Raw genomic sequence first — 26,699 nt, 5'->3', positions numbered from 1 at the left:
CATTCTATCGAGCTAAGGATATTCATCTTTTTCACTCTTAACTTGATTTTAAGCATTCCTTCAGCCAGGACCTTTGTTTATCTGTGTGTGTATGTGTGTATTATGTACATGAATGTCATATACATAATGCATGTAATTAATAATGTATAATGTTTTGCATACATATCGCATAATAAACGCATTTTTGTCCTTGTGTGTATGTATATATATTTATAGTTGTTGTTTATATCGCATATATATATAAATATATATTTGATTAGTTTGTCTCAATTAAATACAAATACATAATATGGTATGTATGTATGTGTATGTGTGTTGTGTGTTTACTGTTGTTGTATTTCTAGGTACAGAATTATTTTTTTATGCTTTTTTGCTGGCTTCACTAAAGGTGCTGTGTTAAATTTAGCTTAAATTTATGTTCGCTTTTCATTAATTTATATATATTTTTTGTTTGCAACTCTACTTTTCTACAATGCTACAGTTGTGTGTGTGTGTGGGTGTGTGTGTTGGTGTGTGTCTGTTTGTATGTGTGAGTGCTCTAAATACAAGTTAAAATGATTTATTCTCTACGCAGTAACTCTGGTTTCAACTATATCTCTGCAGCATGTCTGTGTATTTCCGGTTGTGTCTATAATGTATAATCGACCAAAATAGGTTCTGTATATCTATCGCAACAATGCACCTATGCAAAAACATAAGATGAGTTTTCATTTTTCCACATTTTCCATTGGGTTTTCTTGGGTTTTTCTTGGGTTTTACATTTTCGTTCGTTGTATAAAGTACATCAATTGGTCTCGTCAAGCAGCACAAAAGTTGCGATAACAATATGCAAAAAACAACTCTACTGTTAATATAATATCTGTATATTAATAACTAATAATCGTTTTAAATTGTTTAATCAATTCATCGTTTGCCAGCTAAATTGAAAATCCCTACGGCTCGTTTAATTATTCGCTTAGTAATTGGTTTGCATATTTTTTTGTTGCTTTTTCTCCTTTTCTGTGTAAACTAAATTGTTAATATATATATGTTCATCGTTATTATGCTATATATATAGTGTATAGTGCCATAATTGTTCTGGGTTCGCTTACTTATCGCAATAATATAACGAATTCCAAATATTTACTCATAGATACACATGCGATTTAATACTTTTTAGTTACCTTAATGCTCTATTGCTTTTCGAATTGCGTTTTCATTTTTTGTGGCTTTTCTTTATTGCTGTTACCATTAATTGCTTTTGCTTCTTCACTTTCTATCGATTCATTACGATTATATGGTATAATACAATACAATAGCTGTAAATAAGTTTAGCTTTTGCTCTTCGATCTGTTTATAATATATATTCAAAGTGTTTAAGTCTTTCAATTTTTTGTTCTCGCTTGCCTTCATTATTTTCGTTGTCAGCTATATATATATGTATATATATAATATATAGGTTGTATATATAATAATTTCCATGACCATTTTGTTTACTTTATGTTCAATTCTTGAATTATTAGTGTTAACGTGCCAAGTCTTTTTATTTAATTTAATCATTGTTTCGGATTTTGCTCAATTATTTATACATTGCTTTTGTTTTCGGGAGTGCGTGTGTGTGTGTGTCGCGGGGGGGTGTGTGTTATTTCAGTTTTTGGAATTGATAAATAAATAAATCATGCCCAATGCAAACACTATGCAAATTAAATTTTTCGGAATTAAATGCCAGGACACCGCCTGCTCCCTCGTCCTTTTTTTGCAGTTTCCCTCTATCAGGGGGTGGTGACCTCTCTCTCTTCGTGCAAAAATTCCTCCCCCATTTCGTCCTTTCTTTCTGTTTCTATTTTTTTTTATTACATTTCCCTTTGTTCAGGGTTTGCCTAACGAGCGCTCGTTAAACTGCATTGACACAAAAAGGACAACACAATGTTGTTTCCCATGTTTCCATGGTGGAAAATGGCGGGGTGGCCAGCAACAGATAATGGAAACAATGGATCATGAACCTAATGCTACAAATACTGAATTCAACAATTGCATTTCGCATTTCGCATTGCGCTGGTTCCGTGTCTGTCTGAGTAGTGAAGTTTTTATATGCTAAAAATGTATCAACTTTAACAATTTCCTGGGTATAACAATACGTCATGATCTATGTCTGTATCAGAGTGTGTGTGTGTGTGGTGTGTGTGCGTGTTTGGACCAAGTGAAATGCCAAAAAAAGTTTTCCCTTTTCAAATGAAATTTCAATCACTTCGGGGAGCTTCTTTTAAACCCTCTCTCTTTTCATATTTTACATATTTGTGGGCTTCAAAAAAATGAAATAAAATAAGAAATACATACACCCCCTTGTTTTTTTTTTTAGCTCCGATTTATATATAGTATATCTTTACCACTACGATTTATTGCTTTTCGATACACGTAATTCTATTAAAAGTTTCTGGAGCTCAATATGAATTTGATTTCTCGCTTACGCTTTCCCATTTTCCTCTTTGTGTTCGTTTTTTTTCTGTTGTTTTTCCGTTGAGCAAAATTAATGAATAGTTCTGAAAAACTCGATGTATGGATGTTTTTGTGTGTTTGTGTTTGGACTATCACAATATTCGAATTGCTTTGGGTTCTTATAGTTTCGTGAGAAAACAAATAAAAAATCACACAGAGTCCAGTTGGAAATAATAATAATAAATAAATATTAACTGAAGAAAGCAAATTCAGTATGGGTTCATAAATAAAAAACATTGTTTTGCATGTAAAGTGTGGGTATTTAATATGTATTTGTATATTTGTAACTTTATAATTGCTTCATTTCCATTTGTTTTTGTTATTTTTTTCATTTTCATTTTGTTATTTGTTTTTACAAGTGTGCTTCGATTGCTAATTGTAAGTAGTTTCAACCTTATAGCTTAGTTTAAGACTAATAAATCGATTAACTCGCTAAGTTAAGTTAAGTTATTGCTTTACTTTCCTCGCCATTCTATACAATTGTTATACAAAATTTTTAAAATTTAATATTATTGCCGGGCTTTAATTCAACATTCGTTCGTCATAATGCAAATTTCATAAATATTCATTACATTTCTCCATCTCAAAAATGATAAACGATAATTAAATAATAGGTGACTATCTCTAGATAACACTATATATTTTATATATATATATAATTAATTGTAGTTGTAATTGAAATAATTGTAATTTGTTCTGCGTTTGCATTGGGTTCTTCGCTTTTGTTATGTTTTTGTTTTTATTTATTTAGTTTTGAGTATTTGCTTTGGTACTTTAGCCGATTTACTCGATGCCGATTGCTATTCGTCTCGATTATTCGATTAATATTATCCTTAAAAGTGTTGCCATCTCTCTAGCTCGACGCTCCCTCCTCCCTTCGAACAACAGTATAAAAATAATTTCGTGATTATACTTACTAGTTTAACTTACGCGTACATGTCGGAGTACTAACCCTAGCTGTATATATAATATATGCCTTTGTAAATATTACGCAACTACATACGTATTCTAGATGTCTGTGTATATATCCCGGAATATATATATATATATATTTCATGCTCCTCTCCTCCCTTAGCTTAGACATACGAAAACGATCTAAACTTGGCTACAACTAGGGACTACAAAATGTTCGTTGCACTTCTTTCCCTCTTCCTCTTTGAGATCGGTTGCTGAAGCTGATTTCAGTTGAGTATTTATGTATTATGTATATAGTATGTATTATGTATAATGTATATGTTTTGAGTGTGTGTTTTAGACTAATCCCTAATATATACAATTTGTGCGGCGATCGTGTGTCTGGTGTGTGGAATGTGTGTGTGTTCATGAGCGTCTGTGAGTTTGAGTATGAAGATGAGTGAGTAAATGCATAAAATGAGTAAATGATGGGAATGAGTATGAGTTAAAGTTACATAATATAGGGCTAAGTAATATCGTACTAGGTCGGTTAAGTGTCGAAAGTGCAAAAGTATTATTCACGCATGGACGAAGTGTACTGTTAAATGCTTGAGACTAGATCACACTCGATATTTTGTTCTGTTCTGTTCTGTAATTGAGGGGTTCCCTTTGATGCGATCGAATAATTGGGGAAATACTGGGCGTAATCCCCGATATATCTTTGGTCTTTGGATCGTCGCTGACTTTACTCCTAATTGGGCCTCGAACGGAATGCAATGTTTGTTTAAATTAAACACTGGGAATGTTACTTTGGTATTTAAGTGAGTTTTGCTGTTAAACAGCGACTAGATCTTCACTTCATTTATAGACTAAAATAAGTAGGATTCACTGGGGAATATTATTGGGAAATTGGGAAATGCTAATGCTAAAACGCCCAAATAAAACGATGTTCGAACCGCCTCTCTCTCTGTTTGACTGCAATGCTCTTCTAGCCTTAAATGAACTTTGGTTATAATGGAGGGGGGACTTGACCTATATAAACGTGATCGTGATGCTCTCTACGGGGGATTAATATGTGGCTTACACAACCAGTTCTCGGGGAGTTCGATTTGGTCCTCGGTTTGGTTTGGTTTCGTTTCGGTTTTGTTAACATTCGCTGCTCCTCCGAACCTTTTGCTCCTTCGAACCGCTCCTGCCTCCCGAAAAAATGGTTCGCTAACCCGACTAAATATTGCTTTGCGTTTCGTTTTTTGTTGCTTTTTGCTTTCTGCCATTGCTTTTTTTGATTAATTTGTGTCATTTGTTTGTCGTTTATATCGAATCTAAAAATCGTTGTGTGCTTAAATGTCGCTTTTTGGTGACTTAGTTTAAAATTGTTTAGTGGCTAGCACTCGTAATTACTGCTTATAGATAGGCTGCCCTTAAGTCCTAATTCGTTGTTTGAGAAACATTGCATTTGCTTTTGTATTCGTTGCATTAATTTTAATCACTTCGTCGTCTCCGTCGTCCTCGTCGTCAACGTTGTCGATTAAAGAGTTTGAGAGATAGATAGTAGTAGTAGAGAGATATTTGTTGAGTAAGAGTTTAGAGTTTAGCTAGAGGAGAGTGTTCTTGGAGAGAGTAAGAGAGTGGAGAGTGGAGATTAAAACGTTTGCTTTCGTTCAGCTACGGGTTATATATAGTACACTCTATATATGCTTTTAAATATATAGTACTCCTATGTGTGTTTTTGTGTGTTAAGTAGTTAGTTTTTAGATAGATTAGATATAGCTGCTAGAATTGCTTAGATTTCTTCAGGTTCTCGGAATGCATGTTGTGGCTCTCAAGCCCCCATACACAAGGCTCTCTGTGTGTGTGCTAATTTAATTGGGGTGTGTGTGCTTGTGGAATGTGTGTGTGTGTGGTGTGTGTGGATTTTCTTTCTTTCTTTTTTTTCTTAGGAATGTTCAACTCACTTAATTTTAAAAGAACCTTTTTAAATTAAAAAGGACCTTTTTGAGTTGGTTAACGCCCGCAAGTGTGACCGAAATCCCCGAAGAATATTTCACTTCCCTTGAATACTTTCAGGCACCTTAAAAACAGGAGTTTTCAAATCTCTCGGAGATTTCGGCCACAATCGCATGCGTGAGTATTTGTTTTTCTTTTGGTTGCTTGGCTGCCTAATGCGAATTTCTACAGTCTCTGTGTTACTCTACTACACTTTTGCTCTTGGACGTATTGTGATGTATGTATCTCTATAAAAAACGGCTATCGGTTAACCTAGTTGTAAATGGTAACGGTAACTTTAACATTAACGGTAAATTAACTAACCAGCTACGCAGCATCTTAAATTTCCATTTCTTTGCAGCTTTTGACAGCACATCCTCCGGGTGCCACAAGAATCTTTGAATCTCTCGGGAGTGTACTTATAAGTTGACTTACTTTAAGAACTCCCCTTTCTAAATATATTCCCATGGCACCCCAGACTTCGTACGTACGTATTGCTTACATGGCATAGGTGGCTCCACTGGCCTCGAGCTTCACTCGTTCGAGGAACTCATGTGGCGGCGACGAGGCCATACTGGCACCACTCTCACTGTTGCTGTCATGCATGGACAGCGACATGGACATCATCAGCTCCTCCTCGTCCTTGAGACAGGCCGACTCCAGGTGCTTGTTGAGGTACGACTTCAGCGCGAATGTCTTGTGGCACCGCTTGCACTCAAAGTTCTTGTCCACCGAATGGGTTTGCATGTGCGCCCGGAGATTGGAGCGATCCGCAAAGGCCTTGCCACAGTGCGCACACCCATAGGGTTTCTCTCCCGTGTGCGATCTGAGGTGACCCTGGAGCAACCAGGGACGGGAGAAGAGCTTGCCGCACACACCGCAACTGTGCGAGAGCTTGTGCGTCAGGACATGCATCGCCAGAGCTGGCATAGACACATAGGCCTTACCGCAGGTGTGGCACTTCTTGGCAGACTGCGAGTCCAGGGAGCGATGCGTCTGCTTGTGGCGCGACAGATTCGAGGAGGTGGCATACTGCTTGCCGCACTCGGAGCACGTGTACTTCGTCTTCTGCTGGTCCTGGATGCCAGGTACTCCAGCAGCACCGCCGGCAGCGGCAGGATCCGCCACATGCTTACGCTTGGAACGACCGTCGCTCACGAAGAACGCCTCGTAGGTGTAGGCCACTGTCTTGGCGGCTGCTCCGGGACTCGCATTGCCCTCGGCATCCACTCCGCCGGCTGACTCACTCTCCTGCAACTGGTTGGTGTTCGTGGTGTTGCTGTTCTCATTCTGGACACTCGAGGAGGAGTTGCTGCTGGCCAGGCTGCTGCTCGCACTCGAGGCATTGCTGGCGGGGCGTTGCTCGTTCACCACGCTGGCCGCTGCAGCCAGCTCGGCAATCGATGAGGTGCTCCGCAGATGCGCATGCGCCTCCAGTGCCGGGAAGTGGGTGTGGTGCTGGCTCTGGCTCTGGCTTTGGTGCTGCAGCGGCAGGTGATGGGTGTGGACGTGATGGTGTTGCTGCTGGCTGAGGTGTTGCTGTTGCTGCAGTTGCTCCCTTTCCCGTTGCTGCTGCTGCTGCTGCTCCTGCACCGTTTGCAGCTGGTGAGGCTGCGTGGGCGGGTGAAACGCAGTGGAGGCACTCAGGTCCAGTATGGCATGCGCCGCATGCAGGTCCTCCTCCGCCGGCACCCGTCTCCTGTACCCATGCGCCGGCTTGTCGTCCAGCGAGTACGGCCTGTAGATGTCCTTCTTCTTTGGCGGCAGCGACAACGTGGCTCCCGTGCTGCTGAAGCACTTCCTTTCGCTGGAGGTCTGTCCGGACTGGAGTGGACTGTAGCGGTCCCCGGCGCCACTGGGTGAGCACGAGGGTGACGATGTGGTGGATGAGGGTGGCGTCTGGTACGCCGCCAGGTGTTGATCTCCATTAGGATTGCCGCTGGAATTGGCGGAGGCGGCTGCCACCAGAGCTGTGGCCGCGGCACGGATCACGGTTATCTCGCTCTCCATGCGGGGAAGGTACGCGGTGTAGTGCAGCGGCGAAAGTTCGCGGGTGTAGCCTGTAATTTAGGAAAAAATAGACGGAAAAAATGGGTTAAGTTCCATGTGGTGCAACAGTTTATGGAGGATAATATATGAAGTGAATTTAACCCTGAAAAGCATGCTATGAAAAATTTTATAAATAAGACCATACTTTTAGCCATTGCAATTTAGATTCCTTTTAATTTTTATACCATTTATAATAAGATATATAGTTTATATCAAGCTTCCTAAGTTTCCTTGACTCAAGGCTTTTTGATATACATTTTATTTCATTTTCTCATCCTGTTTTGTCGGAAACAAGAAAACAAGTTGAAATTATTGTTTTTTCCATGCTTTTCCATTTGAAAACTTTAAACAATAAAATCTCTGGCACATTGAAGGGCGGCCACATGGTCCCATTTTATGCTTCCTTTGAGTTTAATTTATAATACCCAAGGGCGAAATAAGAAAGGTCAGCCTAAATAGCAAAAGGACATGTCTGAAGTTATGTTTAGCATATTATTTACGACATTCTTTAAATGTTTTAGAACGATTTTCTTATGCAATTTAGATAATTTAAATTAGTGCTACATTATTAAGAAACTAAATGACTAAAAACTAGTACAATTGTATGTCTAATTTCCTTTGAATAATTAATTTTCCAATTGTACATGAAAAGCCAGACCGAGTACCAGTCTTGACAACACTAAAGGGCCAACAAAACGGTTTAATTTCCTCATTTTGCCATTGTTTTCTGGCCCCAAAAGGGAAGCAGTAGTGGTACTGACGTTTGGCGAGGTTCACCGTGGAGTATAGGCCACGTTTGGCCGGAATTGCAAACAATATTGAGTGACAACAAAGGCAATTAAATTGATTCGGAATTGTTTCGCAATCGCACAATGGCCACATCAATGACAGCGATTACGTGCGCCACCCCCTCTGCATTTCCCACACTTTTCCGCTTTTCCGAAACCTCAGTGGTGGCTATAGCGTTATTTTTTATTTCGTTGAAAAGCCAGATAATTAAAAAAAAAAGAAAAATGGAGAAAATCATGGAAAAAATTTTGTTTGTTGGGAAAAAACTTGTTTTTCAAGTATCTGGTTAAAGAAATATATTTTTAAGAATTTTTTTGAATGTTTGGCAAATAATTTAGATAAGGAATTTAATTAAAAAATAATTGTTGTATAAAAAATGTTATTTGCTTAAGGAAATACTAACTAATTTAATTAAACTATTGATGAAAATTAAGAAACCAATTTAATGTTCGCTCTAAAAAATGAAGAGCATACTTTTCAGCGTCATTCGCGGGATTTTAAAAGAACAGCCAATTTATTAGGTACCCTGATTCAAATATCTAATTACTAGACCTAGGGAATATATATTTAAATATAAAACATATATCCAATAAAAGGACAAATCGCCATCACTGTGTAACTGTGAATTGGCTTCCAACTTTCTCTTGGTGGGGGTGTAGAAATGGTGGACTTACCGTTGTAAACACTGCCGGCCACTCGCGTTGCCGCCTCCGGGGAATGGGGCGGCGGACTGGGTGCCGTGGTGCCCGCCGTGGGTGAACTGGGACCCCAGCACTTGGCTGTCGTCGTGGCGGAGGCGGATGTGGATGTTGCTGCCGTGCCCTCGATGTTGCTGTTGCCACTGTGAGATGTTGCTGCTTCCACAGATGTTGCTGCTGCTGCGACGGAGGCCGCTGCTGCTGCTGCTGCTACTGCGGCTGCTGTTGTGCGTTGCTTTTCCAACTTGGTCAGGAATTTATCGCCCACCACATCGATCTCCTCGTCCTCATCCAGAGTGGATCTGCGGGACTTGAGATGGGGCAGATCCTCGGGATCTCTGGAAGTAGAGCTGTGTTGCTGATGCGACTGCTGCTGCTGCTGCTGCTGCGGGGAGCTGTTGTCCTCCGTCCGATCCAGCCAGGGATAGGCCTTCCACTTCTTGGCTATCAGGCAGCGCGGCATGGTTAGGGGTTTCTCGTTAAGATTTAGAGGATCAGAGTTTTGGCCAGGAGCTTGGGAGATCAAGTTGAGTCTAGGTGCTAGGGGCTAAGTGTTAAATGCTAAGTGCTGAAGCGAGTGGCGAGTTTCGAGCGAGCAAAGACCGTCTCAGGGGGTAATTCTTGTGGCAAAAGCGGAAAGGAAACGTGGCTGTTGCTATCTCGCATGTGAAATTATAATATATATATTGTATGTAGTTTATATATATATATTTGTAGAGTTTGGCTCGCCGAAAGTTCTCTTAGGTTTTAGTTGTACAGGTTAATGATTTCTAATTTCAGGACTGGCATGCCTGCCTGTCCTCCTGCTCTTGCCTCTGGCTTGGGGTTTGCTGTCGGTTAAATATCCTTAGTGATTTGCATGTTATTGTAAATTGGTTTTCCTTGGGGGCTTCAGTAGTTTCAGTAGTAGTAGGACTCCTCGGGTTTCACAGCCACTTCACACATTTCGGCGCTTGTATCCGTCATTTGGGGCTGGGAGTTTTTCGACAACGAGTGCCCCTTTTTTATTTTCTCTCTATATATTTTTTTTTGCCCGAATCCGGAGTTTTTGCCAACGATTTTTGGTCAGAAAACACACATGGACACGGACACGTTCGCGTTCAGTTGGCTGGCTGCGTGTGGCTTATCGATTTTTACATTTGCGTTTGCGTTTACGTTTGTTTTTACACGGGAACTGGACTCAAAACATAACGTTTTTGGGGCTTTATTTCGGTTTAATAGTGGTATATCCTTCTCGTTTTGGCTGCTGTACTCGTTCTCCTTCTTGTTTTTTTACTTGTTATTTTATTTGGTTGTTATTTTTTGTGGTTGGTAAACAATTTGAAACAAAACTTTGATCGATGTTTTTGTCGAGTCGAAAAATAAATGTTTTGTTTTTGTTTCAGTAAAACGGAAAGAGTTGAGAGAGATTGTAGATTGTATAGATTGTACAGAGATTGTAGTTTTGGTAAAAGTTAAGTTAAGGTTGACGCGAGTTTGAGAAGAGTTGTTATTGTTGTTTGTTGTTGGTAGTGAAAAAATTGATTTAGGAGAAAATATAATATTATATAAGATAGAGAAGAAATGCGAACGAACCGAACGTAAGCAACTCTTGAATGCTTATGAGGGTGCTCCGAGGAGAGTCCCTGCTTATAAGGGTGGTAGCCCGACCGTTGCAACCGAGTCGGCTCGATCCGAATCCCATCGAACCGTTAACGAAGTGCCAGCCGAGGTGAGCCGAAGGGTGTCGTAGTGAGAGCGAAACGCTTGGAAGAGAAACACAAACACAGCCCCTAAATGCCAACCCCCAAAGAAAGGAAGCGTAGCTGTTGCTATTGCTGTTGCTCATCCTGGGGGCGCCTCTAAACGTTTAAATAAAAGGGAAACTAGGAAAACATTCATGAATTTATTTTTAATCTATTTTTTAAAAGTTATTATACCAAAGGGTATTTAAATTTTTGGGTTACTTTATAATAAAATATCTATTAAATATTAAATTTCATTTGGTATTCTCTGAAATCGTAGCGTTTGGAACCTCCTTAGAGAACAGGCAACAATCAGGAAGTGTTTCATTGCCAAAACATTCCCCGCTGTTGCTTCTCCCATTTCGAAATTGTTGCGCCTCTCTCTCACCATTTCTCCCAACAATTTCTCCGCCCCTCTCTCGGTCGTACCTGAATTGGCTCATGGCTCTTTTGGCCCTTTCGGAACTTTTTGGCTCGCGGCTCTTGGACGCCTCGGGCTGCCGTATCCCTTCTCCCCCTCGCATCCTTCTTGCTTCCTTCGAACATTTCATGGGGTGGATTTTGCACAGAATGTGGCAGTTGTGCCGAGTTAATTGCTGTTGCATTGCATTTGTTGCTCGGGCTCTGATTTTGAACAAATTGCCAGCGACACAGGGGTGTGGGGGTGATGGAGGAGCAGAAGGCACCACGGTTCGAGGGTATGCAACAGTCGCTGATGGGTCCTCAGTCCTTAGTCCTTAGTCCTTGGCCCTAACTCGGTTAGTACAAGATAAACAGCACAAAACTACTATATAGTAACTACTGCCCACTCTTAGCATTGCTCCCCATTCGATGCTCTCCATTGGCCATGAATAAGTGGTTTACTTTCCGGATCAGGGGTCGGATATGAGTGCGGACTCGAAATCGGTAGATGATTAATCGTGCCGAGTGAGCTCCTGCGGAGCTGCTTTTGATTGACAGCTGGATGTGTCATATGCCACACTCCAAGGATGAAATCAACTCCCAACGAAAACTAGCATTTTCATGGCACACAAAAAAGGACCGTAAAAAAAAGTACAAATACTCCGGAGTTTATTTTGCTGAAAAGTTAAGCTTTTTCTTATATCCTGCCAGGGTATTATAAATTTAGTCAGAGGCTTGAAACACTGTGAAAGAATCATTTCCGACCCTATAAAGCATATATATTCTTGATCAGTATTTGAAGTAGAATCGATCTAGCAATGTCCGGTTGAAAAATACATTTTTTAATTTTTTTCAAAAAAAGATAAGGGGTTACATCATTAAAATGTTCCAAAATGGACAAAAAAATTGCATTTTTTGAATGTTTAAATTGAGTATGCAGATTTGTTTGCGATGTAAAAACTGGCATAGAACAGCTTTCCGAATTAAAATTAATGCGTGTTTGGCTTAGTTATGAGATTTTAAAACTTTGATTGGTCGAAAAAATTGTCATAAAAAAATATCGTTAAATATTGAGTCAAAAAATGCGAACATTTGAATAAAAAATAAATAATGAATAATTATAATTATAAGTAACTATGAGGAGTAAGTATCTATGACCACTAAGTATGAATGATCAGTTACTAACTTTGAACACAAATAAACAATGACTTGCAACTTTTAAAACACAACACATTTCTGAGACTTGGCCGGCAGCAGTCACTTCGTTCCGGGGATGTTAGAACCACTTGGGAATCATATGCATAGATGTGCAGAGTTCTTTTGAAAGAAACTTAAGCAATTCGAATGCAACTATGGAGTTATTCTTTTATATAATTTAAATATAATATAAAAGTCGAAGCATGGCAAATCGGTGGACTATATATAGACTATTGAGTATTTATTTAATGTAATACGAACATTTAAAATCTTATTTTAAATACCACAACTATAACAATTAAACTCCCTTTAAAAGCATAAAGCAACAGCTTTTAATAGCTTCTCAAAAATCTTTAAAACGGAATGCACATTGTATATATAGATATATATATATAGTATAATCTGTTCGCTTTCCTAGTCAGTCCAACACACACAAAACTAATTAATTAAAGCGGAGCTTCGGTTAGCTGAAGGGGAGCTTCAGCTTTGCATAATCAGACACTTAAATTACAAAGTTCTTAACCTTTTAATTAGCCAGCGACAACAGACAATTTGTCTGCTTCAGACAAGCTTAGTCCTTGGCTCCTCTCTGCTGTCGGTGCAGCAGTTGCAGGACTTTAAGAATGTACATATATTCCATATAATTCATTGGAAATTTAATTCGTCCTTCTATGGTATCCCCCCAGGATCCTGTGCTCAACCCACTTCCTGCTCCCTGGCAAGCCAGAACTCGAAACAGATGTAACCGTTTTTTTTTATAAGGTTTCCTTGTTTAAACCATTTCGACATTTTTTGAGGAAAACTAAGAAGTGCCATGGCGATCTATTTGTCCATCCATCTCCAGTAGGTGACAGGCCATAAGGACCTAGTCGGGGAAGGGGGCATTCCTTGAAAATGAACGTTAGTATGTAAATATGAACGTTAATGTAACGTATAGACCATCTGTGGAATTCGGTTGCACTAATTATAAAGAAAATATATTAAAAGAAAAAAATTGGGCTCGTCCTGGCACCTCACTTGGAAGCCCTAAATATGTCCCGTTCAACCCCACTCAGGTGGCACTGAGAGAAATTAAATCAATTAATTTATTAATAATAACAAAAAGTGAGAGCAAACTTGTTTAAACAAAAATGTAGAGAAAAGTGATGGTATTATAATAAATAGACAGAAATACATTGAAAAATCGTATAAATTATATGCAGATCATAGTATCCTTTTTAATTAACTTTTCTTTCGGTGCATGTCCTCCTTTCTAGTGGTGACTTCACCACTCTTGCGGCACACGACTCCTTGCAAATGGTAATCTGCTTTTCCAGCCAACAGACTTGAAGGCGATTCCATAGAAGATGCGCTTTGTGCGGCCCACGATGAAATTGTTGCGCTTCGTTAGTCGACACTCCACCTTCACTCTGCATATCCTTTGGGCAGGAAGAAGGAGGAGATATTCAGGACCTCGATCGCCGCTGGCCACGCGCAGACACACACTCCCTCCCGAGCCTCGATCTGGAACTGCAGATGGTGAGGCACTGAGGCGATTCAAGCTCGGTGGCATATGGCCGGGGCTTTGGCTAGCGAATCGGAACTTGGCCACGCGTCACGACAGGAAAATGTAGAATATGGAAATGGTTTTGTTTTTGGAGGAGGAAAAGCGGCTACCAAAAAAAAAAAAAAAAAATTATGCAGCCGGCAGCAAAGGACGACGGACTGGGCGGCATGGGGCGCGCTCACCTGGAACAAGGACAATATGGTTAATGCAGCGACAGCCTTTCCTGTTTCATGTTTTACGAGCTCTCTGTGTGTGCAGTGTGCGGTGTGTTCTAAGTTTGGGTGCTATTAGTTTTTGTTTATTTCGTGTTCTATACCCTGCCAGGAGGTATTTCAAATGGACTTAAGGGCTTGCCAGGGTTCCAAAGGGGTGGTGCTTCTGACACATTTCGGGAATTATAGGTGGACCATTACATCTACTTGATTGGTTGTGTCCGTTCTTGCTATTTTAGTACCTACATTTTTGTGTTTAATGATATCTAATTGTATCTGAACATTTTTAATTGAGGTCAGTTAAGGATTCTGTTGAAAATAAATGTAGTTTTGCTTGTAAATTAATTTGAAAGATATCTAGATATAATTTGATCCTTTCTTGGATATTATTTTTTAGGCTTAAGTCTAATTTGAAATCCTTGAAGTAGCGTTAAACCTGTTTTGTCTTCAAATAAAGCTCTGATTCCAGATTTAATGACTTAATACCGTTTTTCTCAGTTACTTTCTTAGCCTAAAGGGTATTCACTACTTCGTTAAATTAATTGTAGCTCAAATTTGTTAGTTTATTTAGTTTTGAGGGAGAGGGGGTGCTGATACCAGCCAAGGTGCACCGCAGCCCAGTTGCGGGGATTCAGTTGAGCGCGTTTGAGAACGTGCAAAAAGCAGCAGGAGTTGCAGCCAGGAGCAGGAGCTACAAATACTACCAGGACCCCCCAAACAGGAAATGCTCTACAAGTGCTGCAGCTGGCCCAGCTGTTTTGGGTGTTTTTTATTTTATATTTTAGCTCAGTGGGTGATATATATATATATATATACAACTCCCACCCAGCGAAAAGGACATTAAAATCCGCACCCCACTTGCAATAGCCATTTGGCTTGTCAGCTTGCCAAGGGCTATTTTGGCGTCGTTGGTTGCCTAGCGAGTTGCTCCGAAACTTTGGCTATAACTGCCCCCCAGGTTTATATTTACAGTGAAATTTTTGATAAAGGATATAGAAAAGGTTTTGGAAAAATATAATATTAATGATGTATATTCCAAAAATACACTTTATTGTGCGTATTTTATAATAACACTAAACTGAGAAGATTTGTTTCTGTGAAGCATCAAAAAGAAACATACAGAGCACCTTTTCTTAAATAGAAAACCAGTAATTTCAACTATGAAATAATGCTTCTACAACATAAATAATATAATAATAATATTAAAAAACATTCTCACATCAAAATTTTAAATATTAACACAAAAGAAATTAGGCTTTCTATACAACTTACTGATAGTTATAAAGAGAGCCTGATTTAGACTTTAAATAAATACAAAAAAAAAAAAATGGTTGAAAGTATCTTTTTTTTTTAAAGACCTCCTATCAATTCTATTCTTTTATTTTATTTAATACACAGATGTTTTTACAACAAATTGATATCTCTTAGGAGCAAACACTGTATATAAAGCGATTCGCCATCCCTTTCGTTCGTTCACTCGCTCGGGGTCGCCTGAAGTGTGACGCTCGCGTGGCACGGAAGTGACGGCGGCAGCTGTAGCCGAACTATAACCAGAAACTGTTGATCCTTTCCTCCTTCCTCTTTCCCTTTCTTCCTTCCCTTCGAGTCCTGCGGCAAACTCCTGCTGCTGCTGCTCCTGCTGCCTGCACCCAAAACAAGGCAATGCCAAAAGGGAAAAGCGAGCCAAGGGCTGAGCCGGAGCAAGAGTCTGAGACTCGGTGGTATGAGAGTTCCAGTTTCGAGGTAAAAATTCACAAAGGTACCAAGGGGCCCAAGTGAGCCAGGTGTCTGGCATGCTCATTCCGTTTTCCATTCAATGATGTATTAAAGTGGCAGCAGCACGAGAGTACCAGACTGAGTCTGGGTCTGATTCGGAATGCTATATTATGCATGCCCTATAGGAGAGGGTATGGAGAAACTCTGGCTACGGAAGCTTGAAAAATTATGCGATGTCTATATTTACACGACCAATTACATTTAGCAGAGAGCAAAAGTTGGTATATACCGGGATTATAACCTTGGGGAGCTTATTATCCTGTTAAATTGGGAAATATACTTTAATTTTCAATAAATATTTCAGGGAGAATAATATAAACTGGTTTCTGATAATTTCTATATTGTTTGAACTATTTGAAAATATATTACCATAATTTTTTTAAATTGTCTCTCTTCCTATTTTAAAAGTATTTTAGTTCTGCTTAAGAGTTTCCTCTCTCTCTCTCTCTTAAAACTCTTAAAGCTTTAAACACATTTCACATGCAATTTACTAAAAGAACACCACACTTTTATAGCATTTCTGTACTTTCCCCGATTTGATTTCCGTTATCCCGATAAGTGATATCCTTAAACACCATTGATTCGCAGACATATGTGCCAAGGATTAACCCCAAAGTTGTGCTAAAGACCCAGACAATGCAAAAACTGAAACAATGGAGGTAACCTTCATATATATAAAGGCGGAAAAACCGAGCAACATGTAATTTATAAAGCTTCCTTTGATGAGACCTCGGAAAGGAATCGGAATCGAAATCGGAATCCGTGCGAATCCTTTGTCGTTTTTGGCATATGAATCGTGTAGTTTATGGCACCATAAACCAATCAGTTTGGGCCGACAAAGAGTATTCACGCTTCGATGGCTCCGCAATTGACTTCTCTTTCATCTTTATTGTATTCGCGATGTCTGTCTGTGAGTCTGAGTCTGAGTTTGAGTTTGAGTTTGAGTTTCGGTCTCGGGTTCGCGTTGAGTTTTCGGTATATCCTTTTGCGTCCTGGCGCTGTCGGGTTTTTCCCAAATGCTATTTATTCCTGTTCCTGTTGTAATTTCATTGTTACTCCTTTTCGAATGGCTTTGGCGAGCATTCCACCCCATCGTCATCCTCATCATCATCATCATCATCAGAGCAACACGGCACCGCATTTTCCACCCTGTAGCTCAGCACCACCACCACCACCCCCTTTTTGGCATTTGGCGTCTCTGCATAGAAACAAACGGGCAGCAAACAGGTAACAAACAACAGCAACAACTACAAAAAAAAGGACAATAACAACTGGCAAATGGAAATAAAGGCGAGTTTACGTCATCGCCGCCCCGAAATTGCACTTTGCCCAGTTTTGATGGGCCAACTTATTAGCATATCCGGCAACAGGATATGGACAACAAGGACTCACTTGCGAGGCTTCCCACCAAAAAACAGAGCTCAACTGGACTCGGAGTGTGTGTCCAGTTCCAGTTACGAGTTACCATTCCGGTAATTCGAAACTTTGTATTTTTAATTACATTTGTTTGGACTTTCCGACGAATTAAAAAGAATACATACATAGATATAGCTGCGGAAGACGGGGGGAAATCTCTTGGGAATATGAATTGGGATCGGTATAGGGATTCCTCTATCCCTGCGCCTGTCTCCTTCCATCCAAATGTGGCAGCTGTTGCAGTCGGCCAACAAAGCGAATGAAACCCACAAAATCGTTAGACGAAACCCCGGGTTCAAAGACCTCTCTCCTCCTCACATGTGAGCAAATCGGAGGCAGGGGTAGGGGCAGGGCACGAACCCTAGCCCAAAAGTTGAGGTGCGGTCCAGAGTTTCTACCTGGGCAGGCGAAAAGAAAAAAAAAACAGACAAAACAAAAAAGAAATAAAATAAAGAGGACAAGGACTCGCCCAGCGATCTGCAGACGGGACATCAGTCGATGATCTACATAAACAAATACACTGAAAACTATAGATTTTTGGAGATAAACATTAGAGAAAATATGGGGAAAAGTAAATATAATATTTATATTTTAAATAGTTGCCATATCCTTCAGTAGTTTTTTAAGGATATCAAGGGTTCATGGGATCATGGGTTCAAATCAATCAATCATAACTAAGCCAAAAAAGCATTAATGTCAATTCGGAAAACTGTTCTGTGTTAATTTTTATTAGGTTAATAAATCTAACTTCCTATATATTTCTTGCAGTGCCTGAAACTGCATCGAGTATGATAATGATGATTGGTGATGCCAGGACGAAAAAACCCCTGTAAAAAGCAGCCCAAGGCTGCTCTATGAACCCCATAGTGAAAGAGAGACAGAGACTCGACCGCTTTTCACTCGCCTTTCAACAATTTTCAGACAGCTGTCCACATTGGCATTATTCCGTTTCTCATTTTCCTTTGCATTTTCCGATGCAACAGCAGCAGCAGCAGCTGATTCCTGATTCCTGACCCCTCTGCTCTGCTTGACGGTTCCATGGATTCAAGGTCCTGGCTCCTAGGTTCTGGTTTCTGCAGCGCCCAGATCTTGAATTTCAATTTCGGGACTGGGATAAGGTATAGAAATAGGTATGGGGGGGATGGGATAGGGATCAGAGTCCTGGGTTTTGGGCTTAGGTTAGCGCCCTCCGGCATTTGTTTTGTTTGCCATCCATAAACTAATGGCTTTCAGGCAGGCAGACAGCCGTTCGGGAATATAGAGGGAATATAAGGAATACTTTGAATATTTCAGCCTGATGATGCATTTCCTTTTTATTTTTCGTCAGCAGGAAAATCAGCAGCAGCAGTTGATTCAATTAAACCCCCTGAGAAGTCAAAACTGCGGAGGGTTTGGCATCAATCAGGCAACCGAGTTGATTCTTCAATTTGTGGGAATTACACACAGGCAACACTCTCATTCTCTGGCTTTGGTTTTGGCTCAGACAAAGGAAGCTGCTTTCGGCAAATCTGTGTTGTGTAAATTGGTAATTCCAAGTGCAAGGGAAGCCCTGTGAAGGATACACATTACTTAGAGAAGATAGAAATTAAAGCCAAGTACTTCAGTGCACTGTAAATATTCTGCGGGATGGAATAAGAGCTGTTCCCTTTCTTAGACTGCATTTATAAAGAAATTTCACATATTTTAAAGAAGCTAAATATTTGCACTTACTTAGTAGCACCTTTATTTCTATCGAACTAAAGGTTCTTTTTGAATACTTACTAATATTCTTATACAATATGTCCTTTTGATATATTATCCTTCAGATGCAATAAGTTTCAGTCCATAATATCCTGTCTAGTTTTCGCCAAGTGCAGCTAAAACAAAGCAAGCAGGATGGCAAAGAAACAAGTTAAGTTGTTTGTCTGAGGAATCGTGTCCTTAGACATATACGTATATATACACACATTAACATTTGTGTTTGTGTGCATATTGAGTCACTAATCTTAATTACTTGTGCAGCATGCAACAAGAGCACTTAGCGCTGATACGAGCATCCTGGCATCCAGGCTCGTGTTGCCTTTGGCCATATGCACATACGTGATTATAGTTTCCGATGGCCTTTAGTGCTGCCTCTGCACAGATCCTTTTTCCCCCCTCTATGATTTCCCCTGCTTTCTCCGTCTCTCTCTCTAGTTTCCCTTTTCTCTTATTGAAATAAATTCTCAATGAACGCGCCCATACGATGGGCCTTTCATTTTCATGCGTGCCATTTGCAGCAGCTGGCGTTTTTGGTCCTTGGTTCTTGGTCCTTGCAGCTTGTTGCTGATGGGATGCTGATGCCGCTGCTGTTGCTGTTTCGTCCTATTGATGTTGTTGTTGTTGCCATTTGTGAAACGCTTGCAAATCTGCGACAGATGCTCCGCCGCACATATATCCGCAGCATATACATTCCTGCATAGTATATCATATTTGGTTTGCGCATTAGCCCGGCCAGCAAGGCTAAGCGACACATGGAGCTCATCCACGTAGATGGATACACTCCGTGTCACATTGGCATACAATTACAGTCGCAAAAATAGAGATGAATCTACGTAAATTGTAAATTGAACAAGTTCCTAGGAACTAAAGCTACAATCTCAGAAAAGTCCTAGAAGCATATGAGTAAGAAGTTCATGTCCTTCTTAGTTTCATCATTCTCTTATCCAAGTCTCATTTGTTTTTTAAATTTTTAAATAAAATCCTTAAAACATATACCCAAATTTCTCATAGAATTACTTTTAAAATTACTTTACCAATATTTGCCTTTATGCAGAACCTTTCTTAAAGCCATTATCTTGACCGCAGATGTATCCTTGCGAGGATATGCCTGTTTGCCTTGTATGTAGATGTTGATGTTGCTTACGGGGTGCTAGTGGGCGGAGGGGGGAGTGAGAGTGATGTGGCAAGCCCATCCTTTATGTTATCCTACATGTCCTTGTGCTTCAACTCGACAAATATTCAACACGTATTCATTTCCTGCGGACGCTCAGTTGCCAACTGGCAACATTCTGTGTAGGAAAAGGGGTGGCTGGTGGCTGATGGCGATGACGTTGGGGGAGAGGAGATGCTGCACAAGTGCAGCCAGGACATGGATACTTGCACTTGATGCTGTAGCCATAGCTTTCGCTGGAGATTCAGCAGCAGCAGCAGCAGCAGAAGCAGCTCCTGCTGATGAAGTAGCGACAATGCGGCAATGCGTCGCAAACTCACTTTGAGTGCTACTTGGCAGCAAGACAACGACGCCAGACTGCCAGTAGAAGGATGCTGCGAAAGGATGCAGGACATAGAGAAGGAGCAGCAGATGGAGAAGGAGAAGAAGGTGCTGATGCAGATGGAGGTGCGAAAGGAGATGAAACGAGAATGTAGCAAAGGGAGCAAGACACCAGCGAAGACAGCGTGACACGCGGCAGCAGAAGGACGAAGAACGCAAGGAGGACAGCAGAGGTATATCCTTGGCCAGGATAAAGGAAGCCTTCTGCGGATTGGCGACAGATATGCAAGAGAATCCTTCCGTCTTGGCTTAAAATGGAAAATACTGTGAGTGATAGAATCCTTGAGGTGAAAGAATGATGAAATTAACATGGGAAAAAGTAATAGTGTCTTGTTTATGCTTAGAATAGGGGAAACTATATACTAATTTGGGTATGAGAATGTGTATACTTTACTGAAGACTTGTTAACTTATACATGGGATAATTTCACAGATCCTTGTATTATGGTTTCAATTGTCTCATGGTTTCTGAGAAGCAGTGTTCCTGTCAATAGGCTTTTCTTTTCTTATCCTGCATCTAGGTAATGTCCATATTCGAGGGTTAAACTATTCCTCCTCCTTGAATCTCATTTCCCCCCTGTGAAGAAAAACGGAAGTTTCCCCCGTGAAGCCTTGATAAATTTCCCTCACGAATCGACCATACTCATCGTTGATCCTTTGACGATTGCACAACACTTTCAGCACATGCACTCAGTTCCCAGCTCCCATACCCTTCAGCACATTCCCCCATTATTTTCAGTAGCATCCCATCCCATCCCCCCTGGAGGTATCTCGTCAAGTGACCCTCTCGATGGCTGTGGCTTCTCCGGTTCCCCAAGCTCACCAGTTGTTCTCCAAAGAGCTCTGAAGCTCCGGCATTTCTCCAGAGTAGAGCCCACGGAGGAAGCCGTGAACGCTTAACGCCCGCTCATTCCCGGCCAGAGAGAGAGTAGTAGTAGAGTCACACGTAGCCACGAAATCATTTTTCACCACTTAGTCACGTCGCTTTGACAGCACATCCCTGGGAGGATGAGGATGAGGATGAGGATGCAGTGGAAGCGGAGGCGGAGGCGAAGGCTGAGAACGAGGCTGGGGTATGTTGGGGTTAGTCTGGTTGCGGGCCAGGGATATATGGCCTCAGCATCCGCTCTTATCTGCGGTTTAGTTGCTTATAATTGGCAGACATGTGAATGGAGGAGAAGAGAGCTTTCCCAGAGAGTCCTTGCCCCTGTCCCTGTCCCCTTCTTAAAACCGGATGCGAGTGCCTGGGCCGATTGTTAATAGTTACACTCTCGCCGGATATCTATATATCAGTAATTAGCCAACGGTAGGTCCGCAGGACTTTCCCACGCCAAAAGGCCAACGGTAACGGAACAATAACAGGACACAGGACATTGCGTGCTGTTGTTATTAGTACGTAAGTAACTCCTACGTAACTTTGCTCGGCAATTACAAATGTATTTCTGTCGATCGTTAGTTCTCTATAGTTGGGAGTTGGGCGGCAGCGGGAACTTTCCCTTCGCTGGTTCCCAGTAGAGTAAATATATATTTTTTTTTTTTGGCTGGGTAGCGAACAGATGGCATCAATCAAGTGGAAACCACTAAGTATAATGCAGCAATGTTGCCCGAAAAAGTTCCAGTGCAATGCAGTTTGGAAATCTTGTTGTTACACAGCACAAAGCACACCCCGAACCGCCCTACACTGAGGGAAATGTTGAAGGAAATCGGTTGGATATAAGGGATAATTTTTTTGTAGATGTAAGTTTAATATAAGTTTGCTTCCTAGTCAGGATTGTTATATTTACAATTTAACAAACTGTAAGCTCAGTGTAAATGGCACTTCCCAACAAGTGCCTGTAGTACGTGTTGTCCTGCTATTTGGTTACCTTGTATGGTTGCACTTCCTTCGCTCTGCTTGTGGCACGAATCAAAGTATTGAATTTCTATATCCGTTTTTTTTTTCTCTTCTTGCTTTCCTTTCATTTCGTTTTATATTCTGGGTATTGTTCGGTGCGGTGTTCGGGGCGTGTTGCTCCGGTGTTGCTGCTGCTACGTAGTGTTGCTGATGTCGCTGTTGCTGCTGCTGCTGCTGTTGCTTACATAAGGACAACAACGGCAACAAGAGCTCAGCAGGACTAAATGAGTGCACAGGAAGTTTTTACATTGCTCACCTTGAATGGGGTTTGGGTTGGGAGGGTTCGTTAAGGGAATGTCTATGGGAATGGGAATGGGAATGGAATTGTAGCTGTTACTGGGTGCGGGGCAATTAGGTCCTGTCGAGTATCTGAGGCAGAGCGGAAACTGTCGCAAGTGATCGGCGTGTTGATAAGTTCGGCAACAACATCAGCCATAACACCATACACACAAATGTGTGTGTGTGGCATTTTTGGAATTTACCAGAGAACAGGCAAAAGTTTTCAATGCGTTTTGCGTTTGTGGCTCTCGCAAAATCCATTTGTTTCAGAACGATTTTCGCATTTGTATACCCTGACAGAGGTTAATTGCTCGAGTTCATCATTTTATTTGAGAGTTTGTTTGACTTTTTCCATCTCTGTTTTTATAATTCAATGAAAAAGTGTGTGAATGAAAAGTTTTTTGGTTTCGTTCTCACAATTTATCAAAAGCTGAGTATCCTTTTTTTTATGGAGTCTCAACAATAGAGCATTGCTTGAATATCATTAAAGATTATGATTTGATTAGGGAACTATAATTGCCTGAAAGTTTGCTTAAAATTCTATGTGGTACCTTTTCTTTATCTTAATTGAATCTTTGGTAATAATTAAGTAACTTGTATAGACTTCTTGTTGTAAGTATTAAGTAAGTAAGATACAGAAATATTTAAATAAAATTTTTTATATAAATGGGGCAAAGTTTGCACACGGTAAATATGTAGACTATATAAGCCATCTGCTGCTCTTGTCTTTTATAAAAAAAGCTATAATACAGAGTGGAGTCCCTATTTATATATATACATAAAATAAAACAGTTAAGTAAAAATATTTTCTAATAATATATATAAATAATACATTTGTTTAAGTCTCTGGACATATTTTCAATTAGGCAAAATGGCGCTTGAAAACCAGTTATTATTTAATTTAAACAATTACATTTTTCTACATCAAACCCCATCTCTAGGCTGTCATAACAAAAATCGGCTGACTGGCAAGGGTATTCAAACCTTTGGGTTTTCCAAAGTTTTTACCTTTATTTTTGTGTGTTTCTGTTTTCTATGTTATTTTCGTTTTTCGTTATTTTGGGTTTTCTTTTTTTTTTGCGAGCAAGTTCGGGTTCTGGTTTTCTCTCCGGCTGTACTGGGCTGTGCTCTGCCGTTCTACTCGGAAACAAAGTGCTATAAAAGTCACGCCCGAGGCGAAATGAGTTTTCAGCGGCGTTCTGGGCCAGGGGAGGGAAAGCCGCTTTTCCAGCGTGCTTTTTTTTCCGTGTTCAGCATCAGGTAACCTAACCTTTTGTGCCGCCCATTAGAAACATGCACGCAGTGGGCTTACTTAAGCATACAAATTGTGTATGACGGAGATGCGGAGCCAAATGCAAATGCGCCAGACTCTGGCAATTGTACGGATAGAAATGTGGAATTGTGGAAATGTGGAAATGCGGAAACGTGCGGGGATTTCCCGCAGCACCGCAGTCAGTATTAGAGATGGAGCTGGAGTTTGAATATAGCCCTGTATATAGCTGGAAAACTTTGCCATGCGTGCCGCCATTTGACTCGCAAGATTGACATGCTGCCAAAAAAGGGAAAACATAGAGAGAGAGGGGAAGGGGCATTTTTCCCGCGGGGCTAGCAAGGGGAATAGGGGGGAAAAACTGTGCAGATGGGTCCAATTTAGTGGAACACTGGACCAACGCCCCCGGCCAGATGCTAGCCGCTTTCTTGGACGAGCAAGCAAACGCTACTTATGAATATAGTACCCAGGACTTGGACATTATCAGGGGGGTATATTGTGTTTTGGACAAGGGAGAGAAATATGTCATACGGGGAACTTGTTTATGGTTCAAGGACTTTGAAAAGAGCAAGCTGAAAATATACATTTTTAGCATTTTGTATGATGAAACCAATTAATTTTAAAGCAAACAAGGAAACCAACTTCGAGAAGCCTTGAGTTTATATACCCTTGAAGTTTGGAATTGAATCATACGAATAAATCGGAAATCGTTTATAGCTAAACTCAAAATATTCGTGTTCTTTGAATCCAAATTTATAGATATTTTTATACGACAATTTTTTCGACAAAAAAAAGCTTCAAAAACTCATAACTCGGCCAAAAAAGCCTTAATTTTAATTCAGAAAACGTTCCTATGTTAGTTTTTGTAAGGTTCATAATTTTGCATACTAAATTAAAAACTTAAATTTTTTTGCAAATTTTTGAAAATTTTTACGATGTAACCTCTTATAATTTTTTGAAGAAATTGAAAAAATGTCGAAAACTTATTTTTTAACTAGATCGATTCAGCTTTTAATTCTGATCAACAATATATATATAGTTTACAGGGTCGGAAATGCCTCCTTCGATGCGTTTTACACTTCTGACTAGAATTATTATGTCTTGCAAGGGTAAGTTTTATATAAAATATTCTACATACAAATCAAAGTATTCAATAATTTCCACCAAACTATGAAAAAGGTACTCCCAAAGTCGAGGCTTTTACTTCACTTAATTATAAGCTGAACTTCCCCCAGAAAAGTCTTAATCCCAACCAAACCTATTCCACAGTGAATCCCAAAAGGAAAGCCTAACCCTCGGGCCTTGGGGCCAGTCTCGGTCTCGACAAGTGGCGGAAATTAATGCAGTAATTGTGGTAAGTGCTTGTCCTCGCTGCTGATTCATAATCGCATGTATTCAATTAAGGAGATTAATTATTTCGGGCAGGCTAAGGCTTTCCAGGCACACACATCTCCCTCCATCTTCCATCTTTCTGAAGGATTCAAAATCCTGGCTGGCTTAGGGAAACTCTTTACTTGGACTTTGCTGATCAGGGGTCAGCGCAAGGTCACGTGTCGACCATAAATATGCTGGCCAACGGCCGTCGATTGTACCTGACCACGCCACAGAACTATCCATCTTCCATAAGATGTCAGCGCCAGGACAGGGACCAGAAAGGAGCGGAAAGGAGCAAGGAGCAGGCAGGCGAAGAGGCTTATGCAAAGTTCACCCCAAAAAAAAAAAAACAAAAAATCTGAGGGAATTTTCGGTCATGACAATAATCAGCTGAAGCGGCTCCTGTTGGGTGTCAAAAGTTCCTCCCCCTTTTTTGCTGCTCCTTGAACCCGATGGTGATGGTGGTGGTTTCCTTGAATCTCTCTCCCCTCTTCGATTGTCCCTGGCCAAATAAATTAGGCAACGAAAAAATTGACATTCCTGGCCAGGCCAAAGAAGGCCAGAAACACTGATTAGAACAATATGCGTAGATATGTAAAGGCAATCTATGGTTCTATATATATATATATATATATATATATTTCCACATTTATTTCCATGCGTATTTATATAACGCATTTGTAGCTGGCCGAGGACGAGGACGAAAAAAAAGATGTGTTCAAAATAAATATGCGTGCGTGTTGCTTCCCCACACACACAGGGTACAGTAGCCGAAATGAGTATAGATTTGTTTGTTTGTATGTCGTTAGCATTGTTTTTCCCCCAGTGCGTGCGTGCGTGTGTCTCCATCCTGCCCTTCCCCCTCGTGAGTGTGTGTGTGTATTTTTGCCTTTCGTTGACACTTTCACAATTTATGGCAAATGCTGTCTTTCGTCCTCCAACTCCTGCCATGGAAAGGCGCCAGCCACCGAAGCGAAGCTACCGAACCCACCCCACCGAAAGTTACTTTCACCACCCACCGAAAAAAAAAACAAAAAAGAATTTCCCAAAAAAAAGAAAATAAGAAAGAAAGCAAGGCTATTCCGCATTATCAGGGGGGTACGACTTTTGGGGTACCCAAAGGAAGTAGGAACTTAAAGGATACCCTGGAAAGTATTAAAACTCTAAAGAATGACCAGTTAGAAATGTAAGAAATAGGGCTATACAACTATTAACTTAATTAAGTTATTATTTTTTAAGAAATGAAAATTATAATTTCAAAAATATACTTTACAGACTTCTAAATCCAAGGATATTTAACACTTTCCTATACAAAAGTAAACATAATATATTTTAAACACTAAAAGTTAAGCGTTCAAAAAGTATGTTATTAAATAATGTACTTTGTCTTTAAATAAACAAACTTAAACCTACTTAAATACGTACTT

General features: G+C 40.3%; 2 protein-coding genes and 1 long non-coding RNA gene across 3 annotated transcripts; 1 reads left to right on the top strand and 2 right to left on the bottom strand.

Annotated features, from left to right (window-relative positions):
• Window positions 1-310: 310 nt before the first annotated feature.
• Window positions 311-10,556, bottom strand: scrt (scratch). Its single transcript, XM_020951983.2, has 2 exons — window positions 8,868-10,556; window positions 311-7,415 (listed from the first exon to the last, which is right to left on the bottom strand). The coding sequence occupies exons 1-2, from the start codon at window positions 9,352-9,354 to the stop codon at window positions 5,854-5,856; spliced, it is 2,049 nt and encodes a 682-aa protein (XP_020807642.2). The 5' UTR covers window positions 9,355-10,556; the 3' UTR covers window positions 311-5,853.
• Window positions 10,557-11,187: 631 nt separating this feature from the next.
• LOC147643438 (uncharacterized) lies at window positions 11,188-13,411 on the top strand. The gene is made up of 2 exons (XR_015272104.1): window positions 11,188-11,373; window positions 11,431-13,411. It is a non-coding gene; the product is annotated as an uncharacterized LOC147643438 (long non-coding RNA).
• Window positions 13,412-22,569: 9,158 nt separating this feature from the next.
• Window positions 22,570-22,785, bottom strand: LOC110183622 (uncharacterized). The gene is given in 1 exon segment (XM_020951939.1): window positions 22,570-22,785. A coding segment is annotated over 1 exon segment (216 nt).
• Between the last annotated feature and the right edge of the window lie 3,914 nt (window positions 22,786-26,699).

The sequence above is a fragment of the Drosophila serrata genome, unplaced genomic scaffold, assembly GCF_035046125.1.
Source record: "Drosophila serrata isolate PLE 108 unplaced genomic scaffold, ASM3504612v1 contig_273, whole genome shotgun sequence".
NCBI lineage: Eukaryota > Metazoa > Arthropoda > Insecta > Diptera > Drosophilidae > Drosophila > Drosophila serrata.
The sequence above is the reverse complement of the archived record's forward strand: the minus strand, read 5'-3'. Positions and strand labels throughout refer to the sequence as shown.